General features: G+C 42.6%; 1 protein-coding gene across 1 annotated transcript in view; it reads left to right on the forward strand.

The window, feature by feature from the left end:
* Positions 1 to 3,273: 3,273 nt before the first annotated feature.
* Positions 3,274 to 27,040, forward strand: part of SNX19 (sorting nexin 19) — a 30,846-nt gene continuing 7,079 nt past the window's right edge. Inside the window, exons 1-8 of the mRNA XM_012729748.1 lie at positions 3,274 to 5,456; positions 7,137 to 7,275; positions 8,284 to 8,384; positions 8,497 to 8,616; positions 10,946 to 11,076; positions 12,286 to 12,382; positions 12,801 to 12,981; positions 14,405 to 14,534. Of these exons, the coding sequence (XP_012585202.1) occupies positions 3,768 to 5,456; positions 7,137 to 7,275; positions 8,284 to 8,384; positions 8,497 to 8,616; positions 10,946 to 11,076; positions 12,286 to 12,382; positions 12,801 to 12,981; positions 14,405 to 14,534 (2,588 nt within the window). The 5' untranslated portion in view covers positions 3,274 to 3,767. The remainder of the gene's footprint in view (positions 5,457 to 7,136; positions 7,276 to 8,283; positions 8,385 to 8,496; positions 8,617 to 10,945; positions 11,077 to 12,285; positions 12,383 to 12,800; positions 12,982 to 14,404; positions 14,535 to 27,040) is intronic.

A 27,040-nucleotide genomic window follows, 5' to 3' on the forward strand; every position in this document is an offset into this window, starting at 1 on the left:
TTGTTCTAATGTAAGGGAAGGGAGTCTTGAGAATTCATATCCATTAAGATTTGATAATTGTTGGTGTTTCTCATTCCTTGCTTCTTATGTAGAAGTTTTCACTGTAATTATCTTTTTGGGTTTTTTATTTGGATGAGTAAAGACAGAGTGTAAGCTGTTATAGAAAAAAGGTAAGTTAATTTTGTTCTGAGTTAATGTTCCAAAGAAAGTGGACTCTGAGAAGCAACAAGATCTTCAACAGATAAGAAAGAGCTATTAGTCTTAATGCATGATGTGACCTCTTTATCTGGGTCTAAGTTGTTACAATTCCTTGCTAGTTAGCAGTTCATGTGGGCGTCCTGTCTCAAGATGGGACCCTTTAACATGTATTGTGTTGACCTGAAATTGTCCACACCTAGCTGCAGGGGACTTTAGAAAATGTGGTCTTAGCTGAGCAGTCATGAGATCACCTAACACGCCGTTACTAAAAGGACAAAAGAGGAAAGGAATTTCTGGAGATAATTAGCAGTCACATTAATGTCCTATGTAATATTGAATGAGAAGTATTGGGATGAAGGTACTTTGCTTTTTTTTACTCCTTTTTTATCAGTAAACCTCAAGAAGCAACAATAAGACCTAATGGGAAGGAACAAGCATGACCCAGATAACCTGAGTGTTATGTATTCATTAAATGGTATTTGGGATTATTACAGTCTGGCATGAGAAGCGAATATAACATCTATTTAAATGCACTAGGGGGAAATGTAGCAGTTCTTCCATTCAAGTGGAAAATGTACAGAGACTCAACATAGCATTCTTTGATAGGATGTTCAAGGAAATCTAAGTTCATCTCTGGGAGGGTAAATACTCATCTAATCACCCACAGCCCTCTCTTTAGAGGGCTCCCTGGGCTTGTATTTGTGAAAGCAAGGTGTGGCATGAGCTAATTCCCACAGCTGCATGCTACATCCCCCTGGGCTTCCACTGTCCCTGCCTGTATCTCTCTGCTGCATCCACCTTAATGGCTTTCTCTGCTTCTTACCTCTGCTCCCCCTCCTCTGCATTCACTTAAAATAGATTTCCTTGGGTTTTTTCCCCCCAACTTTATTTTTCCCAAGACTCTATTAGCACGATCCAGTTCCCCAGCTGACCACCTTCATGTTCTGTTCTTGTTGGACATATTTCTACTGCAACTGTCACACCACATGTGGTAACGTAGAACTGCATTTATCTACTTAGGTGTCACTTTTCTTTTATGAGACTGAGAGTTACCGTGTCTTCATTGTCTTGTTATCCCTGACACTCTGTTCCATGTCTAGAATATTTGGAGAAATGGTAAGGAGGAGTGACATAGGGTGAGAAGATGGAGAATGATGTGGTGGAGCAGTCAGCCTCTCCCCCCCCCCCACCCCTTACCCCACTTAAGACACAGCATCCATGCAAGGCAGCTAGCCTCTCACCTCCTCCCAGTGATTAATGTGTACGAAGAGCAAGGCTTGCCCCAGGCCACTAGGCAGAAACTCACACCAGTCAAAGTGACAAGTGCACTGGCATATTCATCTAAGGGTCCTGCTTCATCAAATCCACTTCAGAATCAGGAAGACGCTCTTGGCTACCTCCCTGCTGCAGACCATCTGGTCAGGTGGCAAAGTGCCCACTTCCAAGGTCAGTTTCTTTCTGCCCTGGACATTCAAGATTATGCTGCTGAGTAAATTTTCTCTCTAAACTGTCACAGGGAAGTCTTCAGAACCATCACTAGTCCCTCCCTTCTTAACTTTTCTACTTTATTTCTCAGCTAGATGGTAAGTCTACTTCTCTAAGCATCACTGTAATCTTCTAACTGCCCCTGAGGGCAATGGGATAGTCTGGGCGGACCAAAACAAAAGCACCCACTTCTCTTCCTTTTTCATAAGGAGAGTAGCAGTCAAATGTCCTGTTTCAAGGAAACACTAACTAGCTTTCTGGGATTATAGGGGTCTACCCAGTTGGCTTGGTGGATACTGATCCTAAATCGAACTACTAATTATAGGAATGACAGGCACAAACTCTGCCCCACAGCTAAATGATGGTTCCTTTTGCATTCAAAATATATCTTAGCCCTAACAGCAGAACTACAGGTGAGAAAAGAGGCTGCAGTGTGTATGTGCATGTCCTGTTTTGGGTTGGTGTTTGTCTAAAGGCTCCTTATATATCTGTAGACTAATGCTGTGATGATGAAAGGGCCCAGCAGCATGGAGAACACTGAAGATGGGCAGTCATGAACAGTTCTTTGCAAATGTGTGTCAAAATGAAAAGGACAGCCACATTGCAGAGTTCCCAGGGACAAGATGGGGAAAGAAACTAGTTTCCTGTGAAACTGGCATAAGTATTGTTATGTATGGTCAGTGCTTACTGTCAGACAAATTTGCTGAAACCATGAACAACTAAACACAGAGCAAATCTACTAGGGGATTTCTGTAAATACATTTTTAACTGCCACATTTTTGCCTATGTATTTGGGGATGAAAGAGAAGTTGAGATGGAGGGCAACAGAAGATTCACTATTAAGGCTATCTTCTCTATAAATCCCCCTTAAGCACTGCACCCTACAACGATCTTTCCTGATCCCTGAACGCCTGTCAGATATTGCATTTTACTATGCCCAATACTGATTTGCATTTTTGCATATCAACTTATGATGCAAGAAGCAGTCTCCCCCATTAGCTACAAGATTCTTGAGGACAGGACAGCTCTCACTTTTCACACTACGTGACTGAATATAACAGATGCTCAAAGTATTTTGTTTGTGTAATGCACCAGCAAATAGTCTCAAATCACAAACATGTATTAGACAGTATATGAAATTTAAGAAATAAATGTATTCCTGTATTAATGTTTTATGCTTGAATTCTGCAATTCCGACAAACAAGTTAGGTGAATATGTTGGGGAAAGGCGGGAGGCACTGTGAGAAGCAGGGTAAAAAAATACCCTGGGATTAAAATAAACTGGGTTATTCAAAATTTGCCAAAGCAGTGAAAGGCAGTTGGAGACTTTAGTGAATAATGAGAGCTGGAAGTGTAGTCTTTGATGGTCATTTTCTGCCCAGAGGCTCGCTTATCTTCCTTTACCACGGTGGGAATCTGGGGCCACCCTTGAGCTCCGCTAGCTCTCAGGTTCAAAGATGCCCGGAGAACGGTTTGCACGGAGTGGTCACGGCGGCTTCTTACCACCAGGGGGCGCAGACTCGCTCCGCTCCTCCCGGCGAGCGCTCGCTTTCCCAGCACTCCTCGCTCCGCGGACGTCGATCCGGAAGTAGTCGCCGGGGCCGGCCGGCCGGCCGCCGTAACACAAACCTGGCTGCTGAGCCCGGTTGCTCCGGCCGCCTTTACCTGGCCGAGGCTTCCGCGAGGCTGGCGGAGAAGACACCATTGAGCTCGCTTTCGTCGCGCCCTGTGTGGGCGCGCCCCTACTCCCGGCGCTGTGCGACCCGCCGCAGTCCCGCCCCAGTCTCAGCTTCTGTCAGTGTTTGGTGAGTGGGACCCCCCAGAACGCTCCGTGCCGTCCTCCCAGGGCAGCGAAGTGGCTCTCGACTGAAAAAGGTGAGCGATTTGCCTCGAGAGCAGCGTCTTTGGAAAAGGCCAGAGCGAGTGCGAGAAGCAGAGCTACCAATGTGGCTGGGGGACGTGGCCGGGACCGTGAATAGCACCCCATATTGCCTCGTATCCTGGATACACTTAATGCCCCAACCCCTAACTCGGAAGTAAAGTAGAGGTTGGCTGTCTAGGGGAGCCACCTGATCCTTGCAGCCATGAAGGCAGAAGAAACACCGTCCTCCTTACCGGAGATCCCAGCTGGGTCCAGCAGCGGCCTCAGTAACCTGCTGAGTAGCCGAAAGCTGGTGGCTGTGGGAGTCGTACTGGGCTGGCTTCTGGTCATTCACTTTCTGGTGAATGTGTGGCTTCTGTGCCTGCTGTCAGCCTTGCTGGTGGTGCTGGGAGGTTGGCTCGGACCAAACGCCATTGTGGGGGCTTCAGGTCGACTGCACCTGGAACGCTTTATCCAAATGACCACCTGCCCGCCAAATCCTCAGGCAGAGAAACAACTGGAACAAGAGATCAACTGCACCATCCAGATGATCATGAGGGATTTTGTGTCATCCTGGTACCGCTCTGTGAGCCAGGAACCAGCCTTTGAGGAAGAAATGGAGGCCGCCATGAAAGGGTTGGTCCAGGACCTCCGGAGGAGAATGAGCATGGTGGACAGTCATGTTCTTACCCAGAGGGTTCTGACTCTCTGTGGTTGTCACCTGCAGAGCTATATTCATGCCAAGAAAGCCACAGCAGGGAAACACAGTGATTCGGTTGAGCCATCCCAGCTCTGGGAGGCTTACTGCCAGGTTACTGCTCCACATCCTGCTGTACAAAACCCCAGTGCAGAGGTCACCTATACACGTGCCATTGTGGATATACTACTTCAAGGACTAGTGCCAAAGCCTCACTTGGAGACCCGGACTGGTCGCCATGTAGTGGTCGAACTCATTACTTGCAATGTCATCTTACCACTGATCAGCAAGCTGTCAGACCCTGACTGGATTCACCTTGTACTTGTGGGTATCTTTTCCAAAGCCAGAAATGACCCAGCAGAAGTTAAACCACTCTGCCTAGCCAGTAACCTGGAACAACCCTCAGTGCCCACATCTCTACCACTGGTGGCTGAGGCACAGAATCTGCCAGAGGCAAGAGCCCCTTCCCCGGCAGCAGTCCCGGTGCTTCCAAACTGTAGTGAAGCAGAGGGGCCTTCTCGCCCAGTTGTTGAAGAAAGCCATGACTTTGTGGATGGAGATTTGGGTGAAATGTCAGAAGAAAGAAAAATAGCAAGCAACTCATCTCATTTTCTGCAGCCAGATATTCGAGGCCCTCTATTTTTATGTGAAGACCCAGAGCTAGAGTCCCCATTGTGTGAACTGAGCAAAGAATCCATAATGCTTGTTACCCCAGGCAACTTCCTCTCTGACAGGATCCAAGACGCCCTTTGTGCCCTAGAGAATTCCCATTCTCTGGAATCTAAGGATGGTGAAGGATGTGAAGGAGCGGAAGGAACAGAGGCTGAGGGTCCAGAGACAGAAGCAGGCCTGCTGGTCTCCATGCTGAATTCCTGCCCTGAGATCCAGGTTGACACAGCAGACAAGGAGGTAGAGCACGGAGACGTTACATCTCTTTCAGATTTGTTGGCAAGTCCCGAAACAGCCTGCCCCACACGACCCTCGTGCTTAGAGAAGGATCTCACCAATGGTGTGAGTTCCCTTGATCCTAATCTGCCACAGGTTCTGCTTTCTTCCTCTCCAACCGGTCCTCTCAGCTCAGCCACCTTCAGCTTTGAGCCCCTGAGCAGTCCAGATGGCCCAGTTGTCATCCAGAACCTTCGTATCACTGGCACCATTACTGCTCGAGAGCACAGTGGCACTGGATTCCACCCCTATACGCTCTACACAGTGAAGGTAACAGGGTTAGAACTGTAGTCACCTGCTCTGTGCTGGGGATGGGTTTGGAAAACAGCAAAGCACGTGCTCTGAGAACTTTCTCTTAGTTTTCTGCTTAATTCAGCAGGCATCTGTGAATGGTCTGAAGCTCACACATAAAGCAATCATTTTATCTAATACTCTACCAGTATATTTTATCCATTATACAATTTTAGACTCTTAGAGTTGTTATAATACTGAGGGTCACATTTTCCAGTGGTTCCCAAACCTAGCTGCACCCCAAAGATCACTTGGGCTGCTTTTTAAATATATAGATGCTGATAGACTTGATTGATGCTAAATAAGAATTTCTAAGACTGGATCCTAACTAACATGCTATTATTTTTTTAAATACAAATCTTCAGGTGAGGATTTGGAGAAAGCCTATTTTAAAACCAGTTTTATAAAACTGCTGGCTCTAATCAAGCCAGCCACCTAATATACACCTCTCCTTCATATCTGCCAAGTGGTTCCCCCTTTTTTAAAAAGTGGCTTCTACTTTTAATATCTCTAGGAATAAGGTACTTGCTGCCTCCTGAGGTATTTAAAGGTAAATAACCTTCCTTCCTAAAACAAAATACAAAAAATACTACTGTTTAATTAAAAAAAGAAAAAAGTTAGCAGGGAAGATGTCTGAAAAGAGGGTTTCTGCATGATACTCTCTCTACATTGAATTTAACTTGCCTGCCCCATTTGGATTTTTCTCATTTTGAGTCCAAACACCAACCATGAACACACTTAGGTGCTGCACTCCCCCAGGAAAGTTGATGGTTCCACGGAAAGCCTCATAACTCATAGGCACATATGTGTCTTACCTTCATGTTTCCTTCTTAGTGCTGAACTGAGGGATTACTTGGCTATGTGTCAGATGTAATGAATCTGTTTATCTGTCTCCAATTTTAAAACACTAGCCACAACCCCATTGAGATCTTTCTTCCATCACTTGTCCATGATATATTTCAGCCAAACAGTGATAAAACCTGCTCCAGAAAAGCATAAAAATGGTTCTTCTACATCTCATTACATCTTAGTTACTCTATCCAAAAATTTTCCCCTCTACTAAGTTGCAACTTTCATTCTCAGAGAGAATTTACAGTTTTCCTGCATAATGCCCTCCAAACATGTGAAAACAGTGACCTTTTCTAGTCTCTCCAGCCTTCATGTGACTTCTGATCATACAGATGATTTATACTTACTGGGCAAAATGTCAGTTTAGCTCCAAGGATAATAAGCTGCCCAAAGTCGAATAGCACATGTCCCTTTAATGCACTCTAGGCAAACAAATTGTTTATTGGTTGTTTGGGGTGATTTTTTTTCTTCCTCCAACTGATAAAGTCTGCAAAATGTTTATCCCTTTAGAACATCTGAATTTTTATCATTGATGTGCCTTCTATTTTATACTGTTTTTAGATTTGAAAAGCAGTTATGTAGCTATTTTTATAAGTAAAGATTTTGTGGGAGGGAACTTAGAGATGAAAAGAGGAGTGCAAAGCAGTAAAATTCAGCTATCTTGGAATTTGAGTTACTCATTACAACTTAGGGCTGCAGTCAGCTAGCAAGTTCGGGAGTAAAATAGGAACATCTCCCTTCCATTACCTCTACACTGCTCTTACTGTGGCCATTGAACTGATGCAGTAAACGAATGTGTTCATTCAACAGTACGAGACAGCCCTTGACAGTGAGCACAGCAGCGGCCTGCAGCAGCTGGCCTACCACACTGTAAATCGCCGCTACCGCGAGTTCCTGAATCTGCAAACCCGCCTAGAGGAGAAATCAGATCTGCGGAAGTTCATCAAAAGTCAGGACTTTCCTCAGCCCCACATTGCTTTCTTGCTTTTCACATCTAGCCACCCTGGTTTGGGAGACTGTGGGGCCTGTAGGTTTGTGGGGAGGGATGGAAGAGGAGAATGCAGCATCCGAGGCTCTGTGCTCCCCCAGTGGTTTTCAGGTGTTTGGGGTTTTAGTATTGGAGAGCACTGGGTAATTCTGAGGTGCCCCACTGCCACTGGGGTCCTGTCTAGCTTAAGCTTCAGAATGCTTTCACATTTCCACTGATTCCTATAAAGCAGTGTGAGAAGTTAAACGAGTATTTCTAGACTCATACACTGATTACTCTTAAAAATGAAATTATCCAGAAATACTTGTCACCTTTCTTTAGCCACCAGGGGTGTGTGTGTGTGTATGTGTGTGTGTGCACGCACTATTTGACACCAGTAGGCTCAGAAATGGTAAGAAAACATAATAAAATTTAATTCTGAAAATAAGCTAGGAAGGAGCTGCTTTGTTTTTAAAAGTGCTGATAATCACTCAAATAAACATCTAAATAAGTCTAAACCTAAATTATGTACTTTAGTTATACATTTTCTTTCTTAATACCAGCAGCTAATACTGAGCCAAACTTGAGCATATAGGCCACGTTTTCTTCTTAGCATTGTACACATAATGGCTTATTTAATTCTCATAACAACTTGTGAGATAGGTATTACCATTATTTCACTTTTATAGGAAAAATGAAGTTAAAGATTAGGTAACTTGCCTAAGGTCATTATTATGGTAGGGGTTGAATCAAATTATACACATGGGCAGCTGTAATTTAGACTCTCCCATAAGCACTGTAATATGTGGCCACTTATTCCTTATATTGTCATTAAATAATTAAAATAGGCTGTATGAATGGAGTATGTTTGGAACTCCTGAACTATTAAGTCCCAAGGAAATATATTCAACACCTCTGCTTTCCCTACCTCTATGATGGTTGTTTACATAGAATAGTTCTCAGTGACTGTTAATGATTTTTTTTTTTAAGATGTGAAGGGTCCTAAAAAGCTCTTTCCAGATCTTCCATTTGGAAACATGGATAGTGAGAGAGTAGAAGCCCGTAAGAGCCTCCTGGAATCATTCCTAAAGGTTAGAGTTTGTTTTGACTCTGCCTTCATTCTAATCACCACATATCCAAGCTGACGTAGAGGGATCTGGGGATTTGAATTTCTCTTTGAAGTTCTTCTTATATCTTTTGCAGCAACTCTGTGCCATTCCGGAGATTGCAAATAGTGAGGAGGTGCAGGAGTTCCTTGCTCTGAACACAGATGCTCGTATTGCCTTTGTCAAGAAGCCTCTCATGGTCTCCAGAATAGACAAGGTACAGCAGGGCCTTGTGCTCAGTTTTAATTTCTCATCAAAATGGAGCTAGTGCTTGAAAAATAAGGAGGGACCTTTCAGCTGTTGAAACGGGTTAGGATGCTAGCCAAAGCTGCCTCAGTGCGAGTTCTATCCCCAGCCCTGGAGGTGACCCACATGGCGTGGCAGACCTCTCCTGTCTCGCCCACTGCTCCTCTCAGCAGTGTACTTCATCGATCTGCCTGACCTGCTCCCCACTCTGTGCTCTGGTGAATCCTCTCACCGCCCCTGCACCACTGGCCTATGCCCCAGTTCTGTATGGGTACATAAGTAAATCTTTAAAAAAAAAAAAAAAGGATTGTGGTGTGTAGGGATAGACAGCAAGAGAAGTCAAGAGACTATGGACTGGAATTTTCTTTTATATATATATGTGTGTGTGTAAAATTTCTTTATTTGTATATGTTTTACATCAGATGTAGTCCCCATAGTGGACTGGAATTTTCAGTACCTCTTGTTAAATATTGGTTGGACCACCAACTTGCTGAACTACAGTGAACAGCTATGAGGACACAATAAGTGGACATATATCTATACACCCTGGGACTATCAAGGCATTGTTATTCTAGAGAAGGATATGAGGACATATCTTACCTCCATAGATAAGTCTCTTCTAGAGATGAAGGACACTCTTAGCACTGGTCACTCAGAAGGAGGGCCCAGATAGGACACTAACCTGTGTTTAGATCTGCTGGAGAACAGTGCGGAGAGAATTTATCCTCTCCAAGAATTTCCAAGGCAGAAGTCCAAGGTTTGTGTTTATCAGAAGACGGCACATGTTTGAAAAGGTTAGGAAACACTGACTCATTGGTAGAAGAGGGACCTCCCTTTTCTCATTGATTTCGAGATAAAATGATAAAGTGCCGTTTCATGTAATAGGAGTAAGGAGACATACTATTTTTTTTTTTTTTTAAGATTTATTTATACATACAGAACTGAGGTACAGGCCAGAGGTGTGGGGGTGAGAGGATTCACCAGAGACAGAGTGAGTTGCAGAACAGGCAGATGGACTGAAATACACTGCTGAGGGGAGCAGCAGTAGGCAGGACAGGAGAGGTCTGCCACGCCATTTGGTAGGGATCGAAGTCATGCGATAGCGGCTATGATAGCTTCATAGTGTGCTTGAACCCATTGTGCCACCAAAGAGGGCCCAAGACATACACTGTTATGAGGGGGAAAAAAAACTAGAAAAGAATGCCCTTAGAAAATCCCCAGGGTTCCATGAAAATGTGTTTATCCATGCAGGTGTATTCACTCATTGAGTCAATGTCAACTTATGAGATGCTGTTTAAATCCATGTAGTACACTATTGCTTGTGAAATCAGCAGTTAAGGACCCTCCACAGTCTACCATTTTGTGAAACTGGAAAGCAAGTGAATATCTACATTCATGCCATCCTTTGTTACCCCTCATTCTTAACTGTTGCCTTTCTGGGCCATTTCAGCTTTGTCTTAGCTTTGCTGGCTGTGCTTGTAAAGGAGAACACAAGATGATTAGAGAATGCAGGGTACTGAGTTTGCTTCAGAAAAGCAATTACTATTAGGAAAAGAAACCAGAGGGAAAGTAAATGTTTCTTCTGTTTCTTTGATATCTTAGGATATTAGTTGCTTGTATATTTTCCTTTCCAACAACTTTTGACATTTTCCCAATTTGAAAATTAGTGATAATTTTTACTCTTCAATGAGGTTGGTTTTATGTAATCTTTATGAATACAGTTTATATCAGTCAACTCCAGATTGCTTAATTTTGACTTGCATGGATTTTGTTGTTCTTGCCGTCTTGATGAAGATAAATTGTTCGAAATACTAGAAAAACCAGTTCATTATTCCGGGTAAATTTCTTTAGCATGGTGTTATTTATTACTTGGACTATATTTCTTATTTTAATAATCAGTTAATAAACTGTCCCTTTTCTCTATACATTTCTTTCTCTGTTACCCCTTCTTAGTCACATCTAGGGGAAAGTATTATCAATTTCAAAAGTAAAACTCATTCTTTTATATAAAAAGAAACTGAAAATGAAAGTTACTTCATTAGCTTGCAGAACTCCCAGATTTCTGTTTATCCCATTGTTTGCCTTCTTTCCCCATGGTACTGTGTGTCATAGTTCTGTGAGGAGGGGGGCTTTCATGGCCACAGAGAAAGGATCAGTGCCACTAAATCACTGACTAGTGTCTGTCCTGGTAAGACTCTGCCTAGATAATGTGGGTATCTCCTCATCTTGACAACATAAAGCACTGAGACAGCTTCTCACTAGGTGGTTCCTGTCTGACTTTGTATCTCTGACACTCGCAGATGGTGGTGAGTGCTATTGTGGACACCTTGAAGACAGCATTTCCTCGCTCTGAACCCCAGAGCCCCACAGAGGAGCTGAGTGAGGCGGAGACAGAAAGCAAGCCCCAGACTGAAGGCAAGAAGGCTAGCAAGTGAGAAGCCCTCAGTCACCCAGGACCCTTTCCAGTTCTCAGGTTGATCTCTGATCCTCAGCTACAGCCCACCCTTACTCTCAAGCCCTAGAAGAAGGATGGCTCATACACATCAGTTTTTATGCAAAGCAGACCACATACTCAGTGTTCCACCCAAAGATCCTGATGTTCTGCAGAGGCAGCCCTGATCAATGTTTGCTTTTGTCATGGAACCCAGAGCCCAAACTGATGAGGGAATTTTGACTGGGAGGAAAACTCTGGAATATGGAGGGTCTCATTTTCTTTTTTCCTGGAAAATTAAGATATTTCTTTACTATTATGACTTAAGTCTTATGACTAAACTTTGCCATTTTCTCTGGAAATCTTGACTCTGAAATAGCATGTATTCGCAGTAAATAGGAAAGGGCTAGTATGGATCCCTGTGGGGCCTGTTTTAGTAACTGGTTGGCTGTTCCACTCTCTCCTGCATTAGGATCCCAGAAATAGCTTCCAGAGCCAACAGGAGGAGGGAGAGGAAACTACATTTCCCTTCCTGTAAACGTTATCTGTATCTGGGCCATTAGGAAGACAGAGTATATGCGGGAGCGGCTGTGTCTGTATGAAAGTTTACCTAAATGACTGGCTGTTTCTGTCTCTGTGTTTGTATTTCATGGGCTAGCAATAACAGACTCAGTTCTTAGTCTTTTTTCCCCTGGGTGCACATTTTGAAGAATTACCATGATGCCTTTGTGTACGAAAACAATATTCCTTGAAATACCGAAGTTAGTACTTGCAGCCTCTTCTCTGGGTTTATTTGGAATAATAGGGAATAAACAGATGTGCAGAATGGTCCATCAACTTCAGAATGTCCTGGTATTTTAAATCTTCAACATATTAGTAATAAGTGCAAGCTGTGTTCTAGCTACTCTTCTAACCTGTAGAGATAGAACCATAACACAAGTAGACCTTATTTTACACTAGCAAAAATCCTTTTGCAAATGCACTATAAAGTAACTTAATGCAGAAATTGCACTGTATGAATAAGAGTTGCCAGAATATATATTATTAGGGTGGTTTCAGAACCAGGTCTCTCCTGACAACTTTGACCATTGTAAACTCACATAAATAAGCATGCGTGTTGTTATTTTAAGGTATTAATACTGGCCAGCTTTTTATGTTGGGTTCCAGACCATGAACTACATTCTGTGTTTGCTCTTATTTCTGTACCAGGTCCAGATTGAGGTTTTCATCCAGTAAAATTGCCCCAGCACTAAGTATGACTGACACACATGAAAAGATTCTCTACTGTCTCCAGGATGGCAATATGGTAAGACATTCATGGGACATTCATAAGTGGACTGTTGCTTCTACTCTTAAAGCCATTGAGACCCCAATCAGAGAGGATATCAGTGATTTGCTACAAGACTTACCAAAGTCTAGATCTCTAATTTTAATTTGAACATATTTTTGCTGAGTGGTTTGGAATTCCTACTGGTTTTGGGTTGGGTTTGGATAATGGATGATAGAATGAGATGGAAAAAGAACAGATGACTCAAAAGTATTTAAAGCATATTGAATGCAAATTGATTTCTTTACAGTGTAGGTAAAAAAAAATAACAACAATAATAGAGCTTTCCTAAGGCTGTTACAGTTAGCAAGAAGAAATGGGAGAAAGCTGGTCATGAATCATTTGCTCTCCTTCTTCTTGCATTCTTTGTGTGATGCACCACTGGCCCTTCCTGCAGGAGTCAGAGGTCCTCTCCATGTCTGGGATGGAATCCTTTATTGAAAAACAGTCAAAGTTACTAGGACTGCAGCCAGAAGATACCCCAGAAAAACTTCCTCTACAGATTCCCAAAGACTGCGTGGATGGTTACTTACCAGCTACAGCTGTGCTAACCCAACATTTCAGCAGTAGTGATCCAGGTAAATGACAAGATCTCTGCTCCCACAGAGAAGGGAGCCCAGGTACTGTCTACTTGGGACTTGTGAGGGCTGAGATTCAACACGTATATTTCTCTTCCATTCAACTAAACAAGCCATGTGTTAAATATCAGTGCCTGAGTTACTGTGCAGACTGCTGAGATATAAAGAATATGACACAGTCCCCAGAGCTGAATCATGGAGAAAGTAGGGCACAAAAACAGGGAGTTCTCGTACAGCAAGATAAGATCCATGCTTATAATGTCTTCACCTGTAAATTATTTCGACATACCTTTGGGGTATGTGAGAACTGCTGAGAACTTCCAATAGTAACTGTGGTACCCCTTTCCTCATTTTCTTTCTGTACCTCTTATGATCCCTTCTCAGGCCCCGGTTGACTCCCTACCCTAACTTTCTAGAGGTTTATTTTGGGCTCTTTGTTCTTCCTGTGCACTCTCTCTCGGTGGTCTTTTCTGTGCTGTTGGCTTCAGCTCTTAACATGTGTTGTTGGTGATTTGGATATTAATAACCATATTTACTGAGCTAGACTTTATGTAAGGATAAAGTTTTTATAGGAAGAAAGGTTTTCTTTATTTCTACTAAGGCCCATGATGAAAATAAAGGATCAAAATATTGTGATGTCAGAAGGAGGGAGAGTATGATTTCACTGTTGCTTCTCATGTGCCGTAGACTTTAATTTAAATATGTGAAAAATAGAATTCTCTTCACACATCACACTTCGTAAGTAAAGGAAGTATGAAGACAGTGAATGCATCAGAATCATAAGGAATTACAAATTATTAGGTGGGATGAGAAAACAATGTAATTGTCTCCATAATCAAGCCTATAAATGTGAACATTATTATCTCTGAAAGGATAGTTTATAGCTGAGCCCTTCTAATTCTGTTCTTATGCTAGAAAATTTACCATTTTCTTTAAGCGGTACATTGTTCAGCCCATAACTTGCCTAAATCTGCTGCCTACAACATTTCTGTGATATTTTTGGAGGCGAGGGAAATACAAGCATGGATGGGGTTAAGGACAAAAGAGTGGGCCTTTACAGTTCCAGTTAGTCACCAGCTCTAAGAACTTACTTAAAACACTATTTTTTGTTTCTGGAACAGAAGTATAAAATATATTTTATAAATATAAAATTTATTTAAGAGGAAATAAACAGAAACTAGGTAATTATATGCAAGATCTTTCTAAAGGATAAAAAAAAATTACTAAGTGACTAAGAAGCATAAATGAATTATAAAAAAACACAGCCTGTCACTGAACTTTCTAAATATGAAATAAATATCTTTTGCATACAGAAGAATTAAAAAACTCTACAGTGGAATAAAGGTGGAGAAGACCCAGTGACATTAAAATCTGTTCCTTAAGTTTGAATCTCAGTTTCCTTTGATGCCACCTCACTCCCCAGGCACAGAGACAGAGCTGGCTGACACAGCCCTGGAGCTGCTCCTCCTGCTGCTAATGGAACAGTGGCGGTGGCTATGTACAGAGAACATGCAGAAAGTTCTTCGTCTTCTCTTCGGGACCCTAATTCAGAGGTAAGGCTGCTGAACTCTCCTTCATATTAGAGTCTCAAATTGGACAGAAACTGAATGTAATGCTGAATTTTGCACTAGAAATTGTAGATTCCAGGGAATCTGTGGCCATGGGGAAAAAGAGTCTCTGTAACAGGGGTCCAAGGATGAGGTCTAGCTGGAGACACACAGTTTTCATTACTCATCTGCTGTCTGAAGTTTGAGTAGGTCTACTTCTTTAAGACTTCTAGCAGAGCCCTGAATTACAGATACTACCTCTGATCTTAAAAGTCTTTAGCTGAACTCTTCTAAAGCTAGGATCAATTCACTGTCCGGATATATCCACAACCTCTGACCTTTCACCTTGTCACAGTGCACATTTCTCTTTAACTGACAATACGTAATTACTATGACAGTAAATAGTGAAAAAGACAAGAAAATTCATGTGTCCTCAAAGATTATTTTCTATGAAAGGTAAAAGTATTCACAACTAAAAGGGTACTTGCTGACACTCGGGTTTATATGGAATGGAAGTATATCTAGATTTAATATGGACATTATATCCAAGGATACTATGATTTTTCTACCTCCAGAATTATTATTGCCAAGAAAATAAGTTAATGTCTTCTACTTCCAGCTTTGTTTACTCTTCTTTGCTCACTTACAAGACTATATACATAATCTTGGATGCCAGGGACTTCTGCCAAGTCATAAGCGCGTACTCTCTTGTTCTCTTGCTCTCTCTCTAGCCGGCAAGAAAAAAAGGAGAGTAAATTCAACCTCGTGACCCCTCCTTCTAAGCCAGGGTTGGGAAGGTTATGATCTCAGCCAAGCTGTATAAATCTTCCTTGATTGTTGATGGTGTAGATGCAGTGAGGGAGGGCAGCTGAAGAGCAGTTAGATACCCAAAAAAGGCATTGTTAAGTCAAAGGGGCGTCTGGCATGCATAGTGACTGACTGCGTATGTCAGCCTCCGTGCTGGGAACATCCAGTTATGAAAGCAGCATTCCTTGTTTAGAATTAGAGACATAGAAAGGGAAGAAGGTGGGGGTAGCAGTATAAAGCCAGGACTGAAACCAGCTTGTGCAAAATGCACAAAAATCATCCCTGGCTGCATCAGAATCAAGTTAATGATAGTCTAGTTGGAGGGAAAGAGGAGACAACTCCTCTGCTTCATTGATGATAGAAGGTTTGGGGCAGGAAGAGCTAGCCGAGGTGAGGGTGATGTTATTACGGAGGCCTGGTCTAGAGTGGAGGAATGAGAAGAAGCTGGACCGGTTCCCTGCCTGCAAGCCCAGAGCAATGCCATGATAAAAATATGAGCCAGGCTAGCAGTAGAGTATGTGAATACCTCATGTGGGGCTCTGCCCTCCCCATGACCCCAAAGATGGCATCAGACTCCATGTCAGAAAGAGTAGCAGGCATATTCCTGGCATCTGTGTATGAATGTCTTAGTTGGGGGGTTAGGGAAGGTCACACGGGAATAGTGTAGCAAAAAGAGTAAGTAAAAAAAGGAGAAAGCTCTGTGGTCTGTGGGCAGTGAAGAATATGTGAGGTGAGAAGTATATGAGGAAGAGGAGAATATGTCAGGCTTAAGGAGCCCAACCATTGGTGGGCCCAGCAGGAAATTAAATGTTTAACTCTAGACCTTATGCCAGGTTGTATTATCATTTTCCTAGAAAAGAGGTATCTTCAACTTTCAGGAAAGGTTGGGAAGTTTGAGGGTGGACCATGGGACCATGCAGAGTTGCGCTGTCGGTGGGAATGCTTACCCCCATTAGTGACAGTTAGGGTGGATGACGTGAGTTCTGTGGTCTCCACTGCATAGGTGGCTCCCGAACTTTAGATGTTCTCCCTGTGACTCTCAGATTAGCAGCTGTGTACTTTATACTAATGAACAAAGTAATTCTATGAGACAAACATGCATTCCACATTTTACAGGTGAGGAACATGACATTCAGATGAAATAATCTCTCCAAATTATTTAAGTATAAATGTCACACCCCCGATTCCACTTTTATTATCCTGACCTCAAAGTTCATGCCCTTTCTAGTACTCCATACTGCTGTACCGTGCAGGCCTTCTGCACAGCAGTGGAGACTTTCATCTGGAAGTCCTGTGCCTTGCCCCCATCTAATGCCTCTTCCTTTCCATCTCACTGGACCCAGGACACATGCATACGATGTTAGCATATAAAGCGCATTTCTTTCTGATTTTATGCTTAAAGCACTCCTGGAACAGATATTGTATTGTCTTCCTTAGCTATTTCTATTCTATATTCTGTTCCCAATTAGAATATTTTCAGAGTTAAGATTCAGTTTCTCAGAAAACACAGATAAGCAGTTTTTATTCCTTTGCTCCTATACTTTTAGTTCTGTTCTGGTGTCTTAACACCTGATCTTTTTGTCTTCCCAGCATCCGTACAAAAATACATGTTTATAAGATCCCCACATACAAAGTTTTCTCAAACTAGGTCTGATTTTTCCTGTCAGGTTATCTCCTGGCCCTTTAATTAACTTTAGAGGCGCTGAAATTAATTTTTGTGGCAATGGCTTTATTCAGGCTGTATGGCACTTACTTGGAGGTAAGGAATGCCTCTTTCACCTTGACAAGGGGAGGCTCTTGACTTCAGCAAGCCAGGCCAGCATTGGCCCTGACAGTCTCTCCTACTTCATAGGTGTCATTTATTATACCCCCATCTTAGGATCAAGACGTCATACCTTTCCTATCATCAGCTGATAGTTTGTCCTTGAATAATGAAGGAATGTCACCTGCCATGGCAATTCAGCCAGTCCCTGTGCTTACCACTGCCGAGAATCTCGGGACACTCAGCAGTTCTAGGGGGCCAGAGACATAAATGTAAACTAAGTGTATCTTACATTCCTCCAACTGCTCTTTAATAGGACACACACCAGTTTCCAAAGCCATGTTAGACCGGAGCAACCAGACTTCTCCTTTGGACTCTTCAGTCCCCCGTCTAGTGGCGCTCTCCTGCAGAGTCCTGCACGCTTGTTCTCCCTGGAATCACTTTTCAGCCTCTTTCCTTGCACACAAGGAAATAAGAATATGGACCTTGAAGTTAGCTCTGAATTCAAATCCTGTTCCAGGCTACCTGTGTGACAAGTCGCTTAACCTCTCTTTGCCTCAGTCCCTCTCCAAATGAGAGTAACAGTGGAGAATAAGTGAAAATTTCGTAAAGCGTGCCTGACACATGGTAGCACTCAATAAATGTGAGTTCTCCACCTTTACAAGGCTGCGTCTTTACACATTTACACATTCCATTTCCTTGGGAACTTTATTTGCTAGATAAGAAACGCATCTGTCTGATGTCGTGTAGATAAATATGGCAGGTCTGTATTATAGCGAGCTTGCTTGGTGATCTGTTATAGCAAAGACTGTTCTGCATTGTTCAAATAGAACCTCCTCCTTTAGACTGTCTACCCACACACCATTCTACCCATTCGCTCGAGGTCAAGAATCATGTCATGGTGGGGCACACTCTGAGCAACGCATCGTCAGGTGGTTTGGTCACTGAAAGAATGTCAGGGGGCGCAATCACACAAATCCTGTGGTGTCTACCAGGCCCTGACTGTGGGACAGCCTGCTGGGGCCACCATCCTCTGTGGCCATAAAAACAACCATAAACAGTTAAAAAATAAATAAATAAAAGATTCTTGGGGTGGCAAATGTCAGATAGACTTTATAGAAGAAAGTATTAAAACCAGACCTTTTAAGACAGGTATAATTTAGACTGATTCAGGGTAAAGAATATTAAAGGCATTGAAACAGTTTTAAAGTGGAGAGGAGAATCTTTAATTTCTATTTTCATGAAAAAAGGAATCTTTTAGAATTTTTCAGTATTTTCAACCAGCTCCTTTTGGATTGTGTGTGTATAGTCATTAGAGAAGGAGCCTTTTGTGTGTTACATTATGGAAAGCCCACTAGCCTATCCGCCACTTGAAAAGGTTAGGACAGTTATTTTCCCTCTGGGCACCAGGAGGCGCTGTAGATTAACCAATACCCGTTCACCTTTGAGAGAAGAAACTTATCTTGCAAATTATAGGCCCTTGTCTTGCTAGTGATTGTAACCAAAACCATTCTCTGCTTTGCTCTGTGATTCAGAGGCTGCTGAACTTTCCTCATCTTAGTGTTACTATCTTTTAGACAAGCCTGGTTTCTTTCATCTGTCACTCTTCTCTGTTCTGATCCGTCTTCAGGGTACACCTGCTGCTCTGAGCTGTGTATATTGCCAGATTCCCCTCCTCAGAGATCCAGTGCTGGAGATGGTTTGTTGAAAACCATTTTGATTCAGGAAGCCGGTGTGAATGAGCGGGCCCACAGTGATAACCAAAGGATATTTAGAGTTGAGAACTTTTGTCAGACTATAGGCTAGGGCCTTTTTACATACCTAAGTTTTGGAAAACATTTCAGTAAAGTAGAGGTTGTCAGTGCTAGACTGTACTGATACTGGGAATCTTATCAATAAATTATATAATCAAGAGCATTCCTATTGCTTTTAGCCCTGAATGGAGATCATTGGCTCCTACTTGATTGATTTTGGAGATATAACAATATGTTAATGCCCTCAGTTTTGATTTTACCTCTGTTTTTAGATACTTGGTATCACCAAGTGTGTGGAGTAACCCTATAACATTAGTACGGAAGCAGGGAAGGATTAGGGATGAATTGGTAAGAAAAATACTTTAGTCTGGAGGTTTCCTGGGGGAGATTTTAGCTCTCCCCCAGTAAATCTGTGACCTTTCTGAACATAGTGTGTTTGCTATGTAAATAAGTCCCTCAACCACCTCTTCTTTCCCCTTTTCTAACCATAGGTGGTGCCCCCAAAGTTGCTCAATGTAGAGATTCTGGGGTTGTCACTGCACGTCCCGTACCCTTGGTCTCCGGATAAGTAGCCTTCTACTTTGAAAGGCTTTTAAATTCAGCTTTGAACAGGAAATGGGAAACAATTACCTTCTGCTAGGTCTTCTGCCCAAAGGTGATTTTGTCGATTATAGTCACTTTTCTCTTTCTCATGCTCTACCCAGTGTCTTTCCTCCTTAACATATACATTTCATGTTTATCCTTTGATTTAAGTCTTGTCTTTTCCAACTCCCCCCATCCATCTTCACAGCATAACTTGGGACCCTAACGTGTCTGCTTATTTGTATACAATCCTGATTCTCTTAACTCTGTCATCTCTAGTATTTTCAGAAGTTAGAGAGTCTGCCGCATCTAAGTAGAGCTCTAGTTAGCCCTCTCCCTTCTGTAGCTCTCTCCTCCCTCCTTTCCTGCAGAGGCAATTTTGGCCCAGAGCAGAGCCTGGAGATCTCCCTGTGAGATAACTGCACCTGGCACGGCAGGGGTTCCGGTCGGCTACATAGGCCCTCTACTCCTGCCTTCTGCCCTCCTTGTGTCTTGCCTTTCTTCCCGGGTCACATGCTCAGGGAAGGGAAGACTATGGATCATCTAGTCTCTACAGTGAAAGTTTTATTGCTTAGTTTTTATCGAGGTCTAGTTTTAAAAGAATTCTTAAATTGTTAATTTGTAATTCTTCAAATTACGCAGTCCCATGGTTCTTCCCAATCTTGTTTTTAAACATTTAGTATAAAAATGGTTTCCTCCTTTAATATTTATTTCCCTTAGTTTGTCAGGAGAGTAAGGTTTACAAAGGGGAAACAGACCGAAAATGCAGAACCTGCTAGGAGACTGAGGGAGTTGCTGGTGTGAGAAAGAGATCTTGCTTTTACTTGAATCAAGCAAACAGCAGGCAGTTACTCAAAGAACATGACTTTGATTTTGCCTACCTGTAAATTCTGTCAGTCCTGATTTTTCAGAGTTGGATTGCTCTGTATCGATAGCAACATGGTATGGAGCTGAGACAGGTTAACCTGAAGATCTTCTGAGATGCTCTAGATTTGCATCGTAAGCTTCCAGGGTGGACTCCTAAGGGTGCCACCTACTTAAATCTAGGACAGACTTCCCGCTCCCTCTCTGTTCTAGCCTCATTCCATACGCACGGGGCCCGCGAGTGTTCATCTCACCGTCTGTGTTAGTAAGGCAGTCTGTTTTTTCGGTCATGTTCTACAGGTTTCCTGCTGCCTTCCTGTCTTCTTACTAGTTTCATGTAATGGGTTGGTATCAATTTGGTGTTACTCTATCCATCAGGGGCAAGTCTGAAAACACAAGTGTGACTCAGATGCCTCATAACCCCTTTGCTTTTGTTTGACTTTCAGTCTCTTCTAGCCTCTGAGTCTGTTTGCCAGGAAAACTGACAAAAATGTAGTCTGCTGGCAGCTGTCTCTTCTCTGGGGTTTACAGAGCGTGCCAGGCACCAGACATGTCTCAGCCACTCCACTGCCCTCCACCTCTAGCCAGGTGTGAGCTGCCCATTTCATGGGCAGTTCACAATGAATTCTCAGTTGACTTATTACCCAGTATACTTCATGTAGCATCCACACTACAGCTGGTGTGTTGGCACACCAGCTTAATTTTAATATTAGTGTAAACAAAGGATTATTAAGAAACTAAATTTGTCAGATGCTTTATATGCCTATAAAATACCAAATATAAATGGTTTCTAGGTTGTCTACTATTTAAGATATTATGCCCTCCTCCATAAGCATAAATAAGAGCTTTCTATTTTTTTGCTGCTTAATATTGGTAAGTTTGCCTTCTGCAAAGCTTATATGAGCTCTTAACTATGCTTTATGAGCGACATTAATTCACTTAATAACTACTGTTTATTGGCTATCTACTTTGTCAGATGCCATTCTGTCAGATGCCAGTAAGTTATCAAAACAGAAAAAAGACCTCAAATTTCTACCTAGGAAGTCTAATATCCAGTTGAGGTAGAGTATAAATAAGGAGTTAGATTATAAAATTAGGATTTTAAAAAGAACTTTACATGTGATTCAGAGAAGGCACTGATCAGTTATGAGACACCCAGAGAGGAGAAAATAACCTCTGAGATAGGACGTAAGGTGTGAGGAAGCAGACAGCAGACAGTGGAGCATTGAAGCAGAACAGTAAGACAATGCGGCATATTTGTGGTACTTAGAAAAGTCAGGTATGATTAGGAATATTTGATGTGCAGCAAAAATGGCCAAAAATTATACTGAAGAGTGAATTATGTACCAATTCATACAGAGTCCATGAACCACCCACAGAAAGTTGAATTTGTCTCCCTTTTAGTGAGAAACTACTAACTAAATTTAAAGAAATAGGTATTGTAAGTCAGAGTTTAGATTTCTTAAAATATTGCGCAAGTACAGATGAGCAAGGCCAGGCTTAAATGGGCCAGGCTTAATCACATGGCCAGGCTACATGTGATTTTTGCAAATGTACACATGTGGATTTAGGGTTCTAGCTGACTGCATACTCATGAGTCAGTGCTTTGAAGTATGTGCCCAAAAAGCTAACAGTCTTCAACTGTATTAATAGAAGTATAGCATCTAGATCAAGGAAGGCACTAATCTCCTGCATTCCTTGCTGGCCAGGGCACATCTGGAGTTTGTGCTTGGGTCTGGGCAAGAGAATAACAAAAAAGCACACCCACAGGACAGGACAGAATGAGGAATGGTTCATTTCTTTCCTTCACTCATCAGATATTTACTGTCTTTGTTTGAGTTTAGTTGGTCACCTTTGAGGTTGGCGAAATCAAAGACTTGTAGGAAAGACTTGGAGAAATAATAGCTGCATTTGAACATGCAAATTATTATCTTTTGACTGCATATAGCTTCATGGTGCTGCTTCTCACCCCTGTGCCACCAGGATGGCCCCAGATTATTATCTATTGGAATAGTAATTTGGCCTAATAACTTCATTATTTCCTATTAGCTCTAAAGGGTAGAGGTAGAACCAATAACTAGAATTTACATGAAGGCAGATTTTGGTTGCCAATAAGTAAGACACATTTCTAATGATTGGAATTATCCTTCTCAGGAATTAAGCAATTTCCCCAAGTTGACATTCCTGATGGGTGGTGGAGCTAAGATAGAAGCCCACCTTTCTGGATTCACAGGCTGGAACCTTGGCTATGCCTTGATGTTACACAGGGGTCTCTATTTTGAGAGGAGCTTATATAGGGATAATCTCGATTTCCTTGCAACTCTTAAAGTTGCATATTCCTTCTCAGCCTCTGGTTATGAATTCATCCTTTTTAGTTCTCAGTATTTTCATGTGTGAATTTGTAAGAGAAAAAAAGAGAACCTCTGAAATTCATCAGATGATTTTCTTAACATCTTCCTTTAAAATATTTCAGTTCTTAGTGCATATTACTTTTATATACTTGTGCATATAAAAGTGCATATGGCCCTCCCTGGTGGCACAGTGGGTTACAGCACAGCACTAAGAAGCTAAAGCCACTTCCGCATGAGCTCGATCCCTGCCTGCCCTGGAGGTGACCACATGGCGTGGCAGACCTCTCCTGACCCGCCTGCTACTCCCCGCAGCAGTGTACTTCTTGATCTGCCTGTTCTGCTCCACACTCTGTCTCTGGTGAATCCTCTCACTCTCCACATCTCTGGCCTCTATGAATAAATAAATAAATCTAAAAAAAAAAAAAAGAAAAAAAGAACAAAAAAAGTGCATTATATCTTAGTGCATATACTTTTATATAACTGTGCACTATTAATCAAAATTAAAATTATGGCTAGATATGAGAGTATAGCATTCAGATTCTTAAATTGTGGGTTTAGGCAGTAGTTTTAATCTTTCCTGGAAGCACATGTTTGAAAGATGTGGTTTCATGATTTAAAACATAAAAGGCAAAAATCAAAGAAGAAATTTTGTTGACTTAATGAGCCATTGGCTTTCACAGTAGTCACTGGGAGAAAGCAGCAGGAGTTTTTTCACTCAGTAAGTTCACTTCCTCCTCATTCTTCTGCCAGCAGGGCAGTAAAGGATGGGAGCTAGATGCAGTCAAAGGGCAGCAGTGCTGAGGAACCTGGCTTGACCCGCCAGGGGACTGAGAAGCCAGAGCTGAGAGCTGTGGGGAAGAGCCATCTGTAAACACAAGAAAGTGGCATTGCAGGAAGGCAGGAGCCTGTGAAAGAATTAGAGTGAAGAGAAGTGTTTGCTTTTATCAGCTGTGAAATTGACACCCCCTTCCCCCCCGAAAAGCTTCTTTAATGGGAACCTGTTTGGAGCCACACCACTCTCCTTTCCACCCTGTAGATTGGGACTATGAATTTAATGAGCAGAGCCCATAGTAACCTGCCAGGACTGTGCATCCAGAACACAGTACTCATGGTTTATGCCACTGTTAACATTATAAAATGTGGCTTGAGGGTAGGTGGAGGTAGGGAGTATTTGTAGGAGGCTAAGAATATAGCTTTAGGCTTTCCCTCCCGCCTCCTGAAACTCCTAACCCATTATATCACTGTTTTTCAAACTTTTTTTGTATTTCAGCTGCCAGCACAAAATACATTTCACTTCTTTACTCACTCCGAACTAATAGACACACACATACAGTACACGTGTGACACTACTCACGCAAGGTGAACCGTGTTTCAGAGCATGAGGTGTCCTTTCATGTTTTCTTCTCTAATCTATTTAGGTGTTACTGATATTGCCATAGACCAGAAAGTCGCTGCATGGCCTGTAATGCTGTTCAGCCCGTAATTTCAGAAATAACTGTGCTGAGAACACCAGTTAAAATGACTGCACAAGTAGCCTGTTTATATCCAAAAACCCTTAAATTGAAGTTGCTTCTCAAGTGGGAAAACTGTGTCCTTCCAAGTACATGTGGCAGTGTCTGGAGACATTTTTGTTGTCACAACCAGCGGGCCGGAGCAGGAGGGTAAGGCTGCTGCTCCACACTCTGATGCGCAGGCGCCCCCACAGCAGGGAGGTGGCAGGCTGAAGCGTCTGCAGGGTAGAAAGCCCTGTTTGAAAGCAATAAAATCAGTTACACTTCTGATCCACTATAAGTCTATTTAGAATGGCAGGCCCTTTAACCTGACCTCCCTTTTCTCTCCCTCTTTTTTTTTTCCTCTTTTGTTTTTTAAGATGCATTTATTTATTCATACAAGAACTGGGGTACAGGCCAGAGGTACGAGGGAGGGATGAGGTGGAAGAGGACTCACCAGAGACAGAGTGGGGAACAGAGCAGGCAAATTGACTGTAATACACTGCTGAGGGGAGCAGCAGATGAGATAGGAGAGGCCTGCTGCGCCATCTGGGTCAGCCCCCAGTTGGGGATCAAACTCAGGCTGCAGTGGCTGCAGATTGCTTCATAGAGCTGAAACTTAACCCATTACACCACAAGGGAGGCTCCTCTTTTTTCTTTTCCTTTTTTTTAAGGTTTAAAGAGCAGGTTTACTAGCAAAAGGGACAGAGAAGTATATTGCATAGGCATAGTGGGAGGGAGAGCTGCCCTGAACGGGACAAGTTTGCTGCATGGTCACAGGCGGACAGCCTTAGGTCACAGGGTGGCCTCGCTGAGGGAGGTCAGGGCAGATAAATCCCGGCATGGAACAGGTCACAGGCATGGAAGGCTGCTGCCCTGCAGAGGGAGAGAGCAGGTAAAGCGGGGCACCTGCGTAGTCACAGGTGGGCAGAAGACTGCTGTGAACTGTATTTTCTGTGTGACAATGAGATTAGGCTTGTCTGCAGAGGCACGCCAGTGGATAAAAAGGGGACAAAGAATGAGTGTTGTGCACATTTAAATTACACTAGACATTTTTTATTAGAATATTGTAATTACTCTGATGACTGTTTTCTAGGTTGTGATTTCACTTTCTGCTCTCTGACTACTCTCAACATGCCATACTTTTTCAGGTCTTTCCTCACTCAGCCATAGCTGCTCTCTTAGGAAAGAAGGGAATATCACTCACTAGCTTAGACATGGACTCTACAGTGTCTCTTCTTACTCATGAGATTTGATTCTGATTTGATGGGAAATGACCTTCTGCTAATGTTGGAGTGCCACCCTAAGCCCTAGTATTAAACTGTCTCCTTTTAGCCAGTACTTCATTCCTCTCTCTGTAGCTATTTCAGACCAGGTTCCTTTGAACATGGACTGGACATGCACTGCTCGTGTAATGGAGAGCCCTGATCTTCACCCCTCCCCCTCCACCCATGTCTTGCATCAGAGAAACTCTTGAATGTCTTGGTGTCTGCCTGTTGTTGCTTTTTTCTCCTTTTAGTGACTATTTCTGGGCACCCCCAAGCCTGAACTCCCATGTCCTCTGAATCATTCAGAGATAGTCTTGACAGCATAGACCGGGCTTAGCTTTTTCTCTTCTTTGAGAAACAATGTGGATGGTAGAAGGAGATGTCACTGATATCAAATATCAAAACTAGAATAGACGTAGAAAATAAAACCAATAGGCTACTTTGCCATATTTATTTTAGCACATTTATCTCATGTATCTTGGCTTACATAAACAATAGTATTTGTATTTAGTAAAGGACTTCTTATAAATAATTTATAGTAAATGGTCAGACGAATGTGTGTGTGTATCGACCTTGAAACCTTAGATTTCTGTTAGTATCATACTATTACTACCAATGGATTCCAGAACAAATGCTGGAAAAGCTCCTGTGAGACATTGGACTTCAGGCACAAATTCCATTCCATCTCCTCAGGATAGCTATTGGCACAGGGATTACCGTCCCACTCTAGGTTAAGATACAAAGACAGCATGCGGACGAAGGGCACTCAGGATGAGGCCTCAGTCCATCTGAACGTTCCATTGACTCATCTCTCAGTTTTTCCTGTTCTAACTCAGTTTCACAATCCCAAGCAGGACTCAGATAAAGCAATGGTGATATATATGCGGCACCCTTAGAGAAGTGTGATAGAATAAGAGGGGAGGACGGTTGTGGATGGAAGAGAGATCACTAGCTGATGACCCCCTTCCACCTTTCTCCCTTGTTATGGGTCATGGCTGTCCCTGTAGTAGGAAGGGCAAGTTATATGAGATCCTGCAGCTGGGCATTAAACTAAAGAAAGGTGTGTGTGATCATAGGGTGTCCTGCTAAAAAATGAGTCTAGGCCTCCCAGAGAGCTTTGTGTTGTGACAGGAGCAGGACCATTCTGCTGGTGATGGTTCTCTTGGTTTAGGCTTTATCCGTTGTTTGCTTCCAGACTGGGAAGTTCAGTTTGGAACACCACAGCTCAGAAGCTCTGAGAATGAAAAAACCTTATATTGCCCTTAGCTACTCCACAGTCTGCCTGCAGCTAGGAATTGAGAGCAGGCTGATCCCAAATGTTCCTTCGCAAAGAAGGGAAAGTAGGACGAGTCTGGACAAGAGGAAAATTCTGAAAAGAGAGTAAATGTTTAAATCTGTATAGTACAGTGGGTGTAGTTTGTGTCTTTTACCTTCAGTGAAAAAGGCAAGCTGAAACCCTGCAGCACATAGCAAGTGGCAGTCACTTTGTAAATTACATTTGTCTCTTCAAACATGAAGTTTATTTCCACCAGTTTGCACAAGTCCTTTTACTTCCTGGGTCTGACTCTTCTAGGGCCTTGTAGTGATCAATTCTGTCTCGGCGTTTATAGTGTCGGATAGTGTCTTTGTTTTAA

The sequence above is a fragment of the Condylura cristata genome, unplaced genomic scaffold, assembly GCF_000260355.1.
Source record: "Condylura cristata isolate star-nosed mole 26May11 unplaced genomic scaffold, ConCri1.0 scaffold00025, whole genome shotgun sequence".
Lineage (NCBI taxonomy): Eukaryota > Metazoa > Chordata > Mammalia > Eulipotyphla > Talpidae > Condylura > Condylura cristata.